Source organism: Terrapene carolina, unplaced genomic scaffold (assembly GCF_002925995.2).
Source record: "Terrapene carolina triunguis isolate 2854851 unplaced genomic scaffold, T_m_triunguis-2.0 Scaffold58, whole genome shotgun sequence".
Classification (NCBI taxonomy): Eukaryota; Metazoa; Chordata; order Testudines; family Emydidae; genus Terrapene; species Terrapene triunguis.
In genome coordinates, this window is record NW_020664409.1 from 2,967,647 (window position 1) to 2,975,248 (window position 7,602).

The 7,602-nt window shown below is 40.8% G+C and overlaps 1 protein-coding gene across 1 annotated transcript in view; it reads left to right on the top strand.

Annotated features, from left to right (window-relative positions):
• The window catches only part of SYCP2L (synaptonemal complex protein 2 like), a 51,515-nt gene that overhangs the window by 21,197 nt on the left and 22,716 nt on the right, over nucleotides 1–7,602 (top strand). The window contains exons 20-22 of the mRNA XM_024199149.2: nucleotides 1,019–1,076; nucleotides 1,863–1,924; nucleotides 4,299–4,350. Coding sequence (XP_024054917.2) covers nucleotides 1,019–1,076; nucleotides 1,863–1,924; nucleotides 4,299–4,350 — 172 coding nt within the window. The remainder of the gene's footprint in view (nucleotides 1–1,018; nucleotides 1,077–1,862; nucleotides 1,925–4,298; nucleotides 4,351–7,602) is intronic.

Below are 7,602 nucleotides of genomic sequence, written 5' to 3' on the forward strand. Positions count from 1 at the left end.
CAACACTGTGCTCCCTGCCAGAACATGCCTAGGCAAATAGTGAATTTAGGCTCAGTCTGTGATGGGTGGTGCAGTGCAGAACTCAGTGGGCATCTTAAAATAAAATAGCAAAATAAACAAACAAGGGTATTCTTACAAAGCATCCACACCAAGGGTGGCAAGATCATCCTTGTGGCTCTCTGGTCTGGATTCCATGATTGTCCTCAGCCTTCTAAGTTTCTGGTCTCTGCTGAGATGACACTGAGCCAGGAATCCCAAAAGGTTTTTCTCTTGGTAAGGAGTGTGGAGAATAGAAGGGTCCTCCCTGGCTGTGATGTTTTTCTCCCTGCTACACAGCCAAAAAACAAAAGTAAAACCAAACCCTTTGTCCCTGAGTTCTGGTAGTGTTGCTAGCCAGTTCTCTCTCTACCCTGGATCTTAGGCAGTCTGGGCAACAGGATCCTGAGCCTCTGTAGCCATTGCTGCTATAGTCCAGGAGTGAGTCCCCAGTGGGTCTGGACTCTAAAGAGGTTACACTACATGAATAGGGAAAAGGGTTGAGGTGGGGAGAAGCTGCCTAGTGATTATAGAAGTTCTGATTATAAACTTTTCTTCTGAGTGCTATTCCTGTTCTTAGTGGCTTGCTGCGACCTTCACTACTGCTGTTTAATTTGACCAATCTAAAAAATTGGTCAAATACTTTGTATTACAGGGTTAACTTTTCTAATGTGCTCTGGGTTGTTTGGTTGTAAAGTAGCTATATACACAGTTTTCTCTCTACCATGTAGTAGTCACACTAACTGGCTCCAACCTTAATGCCTAGTTATCTCCTCCTTCTTAATAGTGGTACAGAATAGTATTTCCCTTATTACTAGTTTTTGTTGTTGGAATTGAACAGTTCTCTCCCCTCTTCCCCCAACCTTTATTGCATTGGAGTTAACTGGGCTATGACATTACCTTCACATCACTTGTTTTAATTGGCTTTAAATTGATGGTACTCTAGAACTGTTTTCTTGCCCTTTCCTTCTGTTGTTTATAGTGAACCATCCATAGAAGAACAGCCAGATATACAGGTTGTAGAAGAACATTCCCCAGAGGTAGGTATGTCTGTCTTGGGGCACAATTTACATGCAAACAAATTTCTTCAAGTGCTTTTTTTCCTTCACAGTAGAACAATTAAATTAGAACATTGCAAATATTGATTACATACTGAGACAGAACAGTCTTGTTCTGTGTTTGTACAGTACTTGTACAGTAACCAGGCCTGTGACTGGGGCCTCTAAGTGTTACCACTATTGCCTCTTGGTCTGTTCTCCCCCACATTACAAGGGTGAAAGAAATAATAATAAAGAACCTAGAAACCTTAGCTAGAATCTTCAGACATAAATGCCTAAAATAAGGTACCTCAGCAGAAGTAGCCTGATGTCTTTTCAGAAGGATTTGAACACCTGGACACCTAAATAAAAGTAATATTTGATTTGAGGTCAGTGGTCAGCACCTATGAAAATTCAACCTACTATAACTGGTGCCTGGCCTCGGGTGCCCAGGTACCATGAAATAAACTTTTACTTTTGTCTTTTCTGGGCAGGCGAGGTCAAAACTTTCCTGACTATACCTATCCTGTGAATGAATTAAAGATTTTAAGTATTCTATCTTCTCTACCCTCCTTCTGGTTGTTTCCTCACTGGTCCACCCCTTCCTTAACTTCTGGGTATAAAGTATTATAGAACGTGTTGTTATTGTGGATTATGCTATTAATTAGTTTTGGAGTGATTCTATGAACTAATACGGGTGGGTGTTTCTATTTTCAGTTTCAACATACTGAGTAAATAGCTTTACTCTGTGTGCCATAGTTTTAAATTCTGTAACCTCCTTCCTTTTAGATTGATGAATGGGAGAAGAAAAATAGAAGAACAAGCTTAGACAAAGAAATAATAGAAGCAAAGTACGGTATATAAGTCTTGAATATGTATGAAATCTTGGTGCACTGTTGCTTAAATGTTCCTACTGTTCATGTTCAGTGTTAAAACTGGATTAATGAAAAAATGCTTCTCGGCTGCTCTCAGCTAAGATCGAGTGTAAACTGACTGACTAGAGCAGCCATGCCCTCTAGTGATATTTTCCAGTATAGCAGTTAATCAGTCTGGTTGAGATTACCAGTGCTTCAAAGGAGGATCCATTCCTATACTGCCAATAACATACAAGAGCTAACTGATATACCACAGAGGAAATTTCTTTTTGACTCCCACTGATTATATTTATGCCCTGAAAGAGGAAGACTGGTGGCCTCTGTAAATTTACTTTAGTATGGCTGCCGGTGACTTAATTTGCAAATGTCTAATCTGTTCTGAAATTATTTCACATCATATAGTAACAAGTTCCATCAATAATTTTTTTGCATGTAGTGTATAGGGTTTTTTTTTTAAAAAATATTTTTAAACTTGAAAGCACTAGACTGATGTATTCTTAGGTTTTGAAGGGTTCTGCCTAGCATTTGAGTAGCCCCTTTAGGGACCTAGGGAGCAGAGGATAGCCAGAGTGCCATGCTTTAACACCATGCTCCTGAACTGCACCCTTTGTCATGCAACAACCCAACACCACTCTGTGAGCCACTGAATTAAAATCCGGTCGCTTGGATTCCAAAGGCACACATGGAGTACTTCATGGTCTGCTGTAGCAAAGGATGCTGACTGCCATTTTCTAGACTAGTTAAAAGTGAAACTTTGAGAAATTCTTCCAAAAGTCTGAGAGGAAATGGGGTTTAGCTGACTGGCTCCATTTAGTGGGTTTAGACGATCACTCACACATGAAGACAATAGAAAATGAAAGAATTTAGTTGCTTCTTTCAAATACATCTGTTTTCTCTAAAATCTGAATATAATCTTTTTAGTGCCTACATCTCTGAGAGCCATACCACTATAAACTCAGGCATTGTTGTCTTGAATCTGCAGGCAGAAAAACAGGAAGGAAGAAACATCGCTAAATCTCATCCATATGACTGGGTGTTGATTCAAACACAATTATACCATTTAAACTATGGAACCAATTCTCTGCTGCTTGTAGTAACAGCAACTTCCCTCACAAAGTTCTCCACAGTATCTGGGTGTTCTTTTTGTATCCTTAGATGATATGTTTATGCTTCATATGTATAACATTTTAAGTTTTGAATATCTAATATTCTGTCAGATTCTTAGTGTTATCAGAACAAACGAGAATTATTGTTCTTAAAATTAGGGTGATATTGAGGTTTACATTGCAGTTAGCTAAAAATGTGGCAGTTTCAATCCCCAAGTGTTCAAAAATGAGATGTCAAACAAACGAAAAAGAACTTTTATGTTTAGCTGAATTTTTGAATTGGTTGTGAATGGAAACTGAGTAATTGACATAGAAAATCTTTGGTTCAAAACATAAATTCAAATATTCACTAAGATTTCTATCACAACAAGTGCCTCCTGTTGAGGAAGGGGTTGACTTCACAGACATTAGAAATGGAGAAGATGAAATACTCGGTTGTCTAGCTCTCCATCACTCTGCCACTGCAGGATTGCTCCAATGTAGTTCTAAAAGCAAAGTGGCTTCTATCTTTCCTGTTGGGAATCCACAGCATGGGAGAAAGGACCTAGTTCTGTATGTGCACCGCTCTTCCGCTGTTAAACAGAAGAGTAGAATACACAGCCATTTTGATAGCTAATTTTTAAATGGTGCTGAATCTAATAAACACTGATGACTTTACACACTTCTACTAATGTTGGGAAATATGAAGCCTATTTCCAGATGCGATATAGAGATATGACTAGAGAGCAACCATTAAGAGGTGACGTTTCCAGAAGTGGTTAGGGAAAAGGTCCCTTTTAAAGCCTCTTAAGTTCTTTTCAAAATCCCATCTGCATACACTAGTGATATTTTTTTCTTGCCTTTCTCTACTATTATTGATGGCTTTTGGGGAGCAGAGAGATACTTAATTTATATAATGTAACATGCTAAGTTGGCTTAAAGGACATACAAAAGATGCACAATTGTCTTGAACTTACTTTCTAAGGAAACAAGGCATGAGAACAACCCCCGCAAAAAAGTATAGTGGGGAGGGGAAAGAGATAAGAAACCAAGACTTAAAATAAGAATAAATGCTTGCTCTGACTGTTAATGCATCTTGGTAAGTTTTAGATACATGAACTCTGTGTATAATATTAATGATAAATATTGTAAATGGCTGCAGGTTTTTTCAGCACTCTATTTTTAGTGAAGTTATGCAAATTGAGTGTTCTTTCATAATTGTATGCCAGAAACATTTCACATATTAAGTATGTGTTGCTTTGCAGGATGAATTCCTATGACTTTGAAAATTCATCTGACTCTCTGCATTATGAGAAGGTAAAGTTTGGGAAAATATTGGCGTAGGAACCAAAACTAAATCACGTTTGCTTTATATTCAGCAACCAGTCAATGGTAATAAGTTTCAATAGGCTGCATCTCTTAACTGCAGATGAAGTGAAAAGCTTTTCTGAGAAGGCTGAAATTGATCCTATAAGCTAGGAACAAGTAATGATAGACATGGATGAAAACTGGAGATGTGAGACTCATGTCTCATTTCACAGGATTGGACGCAAAAGCTTGTGTTTCTCTTTGAAGGAGTAATCATAATTTGTTGCAGGTTGTAGTGGAAGTCATATGGTGCAGCCATTTGAGTCCAGACCATCAAGTTTGTTTTCCTTACCAATGTACATTAACTTGATTTAAATGAGGTTGAGAATATCTTGCTGTGTTTAAATAGTCCAATTTTTTTCCTTCCCTGAAAAGAGAGGATGAATTAAAGTCAGTGGTTCTCCGCCTCTTTCGTATCATGACTCCATGTTACAACAGAATGTTTTGGGATCCCGGTCTTGCCATAGAGAAATGGAAGGTGGTCATATCTCACAGGCTGAGAAACCCCAACTAAGTCAATAATTGAGAAGATACTCTTCGTTATAAAATAGGTGTCTGACTTAAGCCTGAAACTTGTCAAGAACTTTAATGAAAGCCAAAAAGTTGCCTGACTGGTGCATGTCTGTACAAGAAGTTAATAAGTACTTCTGGTAACTTTCTTCAGGATAGCTTTCACACATAAAACCTCTGATTTTTGTTACTATAATTATTACCATTTGGTAGCATACAAAAATAGTCTTTGGTCCCTGTCCTTCAAAGTGGTGGTATAGGCAGGGCTGGTATTATGGTTGCCTGACACTTCTCGTTTTCATATCCTGTTCTCAGTTGCTTATAACTTTTCCGACTTTAACCATTTGGGCTGAAATTTTTCATGCCACGTCTCTGCCTCAGGCTGAAATGGTTTGGAAAAGTTCAGCCAAAATGGTTGTCACTTCTGAGAACAAAGCTAGGGAAAAAGTGTTTGCACACGTTAAAATTCCGGTGACCTTTTTGTTTGAGAGGTTCTAACACTCCATGTTTGGGAGCATGGACTTGAAATTTGGTGTGTGTATCGGGAGCTGGTGAGGCCAATAGCCTTTGTCACGGATGTGCCTCTCAACATCCTCATGAAAAAAGTTCTAAGCTTTTGAAAAGTCACCATTTGTAGGTACTTGGGACTTGCTGGAGAAGCACAGCTAAAAATCTCTGAAGATTCCATCCATCCTGAGCATGTTCCAGCCGGAGGCTCCGGAGGATTTTCTCTGCAATTGCAGCTCTGGTCTGCTGCAAGCCAGATCCAGGTCTGGGCACCAGAACTGAAAGCAGGGAGGCTCTTTCTCCTGTGCTCTCAATGCCCCTTGTACCCTTTTGATGCCGAGGCAGCATGGAGAAGAAAGTTGCCGGAGTCAAATGCAGAGGGCATGAGAGCTGGACTTGGTGTGGTAGATTAGGACGGAGGCTGGCAAGGGTGGGAGGGGCTGGAGGCTGGCCTGGAAAGGACACTGGGACTGGAAGTAGAGGGGAGAGAGGAGACTGAGACAGGCTGGGCAGGAAGACTGGGACTGGGAACCATTCGGATGGGGGAACGGAGGTGGGATGGGGTGGGGGGGAACATCTCTGATGAGAAGTCAAGGTGTTGGTTGAGAACTGCATTTGGCTGGGTAAAGAGAATAGAACAAGGAGGGGTCAAGGGGTGGGTGTGTGTGTGTGAGAGAGAGAGAGAGAGAGAGAGAATCACACCGAGACTGGATGGGATGGCCGGGGAGAGGGACTGGGAGCCAGTGGGGATAAGGATTGTGAGCATGGGGGCAGGAGCCATTGGAGGGTATGTGGGGGGCAGAGAGACCGATTGGATGGGAAGCTGGGTGGACAGGAACTGAGAATGATTTGGCAAGAAGGGTGAAAGGGACATATAAAGCCCTAGGGAAACTAGGATGGGGAGTCTAGAAGAGGAGACTAGGACTGGCTGGGGAAGGAGGCTGGGACAAGGAGCCAGGGTAGGGAGAGCCAGGATTGGCACAGAGTTAGGCACGGGGTGGGGAAGAATGGGCAAAAGATTCAATGCCCTCTGGAGAACACTCTTCTCTAGAGCCTGAAACAGAGCCAAAGATTCCTGAGTCTCACCATTCCTCTGCTGTCATGTCTCACATCCCCCTCTAATGGTTATCCACAAAGAGGATGATAACCTACTAATGCATTGTAATTTCAAGTGGCAGATGTCTCCCCAGTGGATTTAAAGGTTTCCACTCTACTCATGGGGGTGTCAATATGATGCAACAAGACTAAATTTCTTTTATTTAAGACCTGTTTAAAAAAAAACAACCTAGAAAACTGCACACAAAAACCTAAATTAAAAGGTTATTCTAAAGTCAAGCCTTCACAAGGTAGGAAATACCAGGGATTCATCGTCAGCTCTGTCATGTATACATTATGATCGTGATCACATTTATATATATATATATTTTTTACAGGACCCTTGCCTCATTCAGTGCCCAGGCTGGACCTGTTTCAGGGGTGGATCAGGGGATGTGTGGTGAAAGACTTTAGGACCTCTGTTTCATTTGTTGCATAAGTTGGAATGTGTGTGGTGAATGAGGCAGAGGATTGCAGGAAGAGAAGGGATGATCCCATGGCTGTTGAATGGCTGACTTGATACCCTAGGGTTTCATTGGTAGAAGTGCTAAGCACTCAGCTACAGCTGAAGTCAATGGGAGCTGTGCTTTGTATGTATAAAGCTATATACTTTAGTGTGTGTATATATAAAGCTAAATACTCTGGGGAAAAATGAGTTCCTAGGGATCTCAAACTGGGTACCCAAAATGAGTGGATATTTTTTTTACCTTACTCCTTCTGTGCTTCAGTTCCCCATTGGTAAGAATGAGATCATATCCCCTCACAGGGGTGTTGTACAGATAAATTAATGTTTATGCAATACTTCGATACTATAGTGATGGGCACCAGGAAAAGCCCACGAGGAAATTAATAATTCTGTTTTCAGGATTTGAATAGTGTACAGTAAATAAGGCCTGAGGTCACACATTGAACAAAGAAGATGAAATGAAAAATTGAATAGCTGCTTGTTACATGAGAACTGTCCATCCTGTGCACTGAATGAGGCAGTGGATCTTGTGGAAAAAGTAGTATGTGATCATGTAATTAAAGACGGTTTCACAATACACACACACACACACACACACACACACACACACACACACACACACA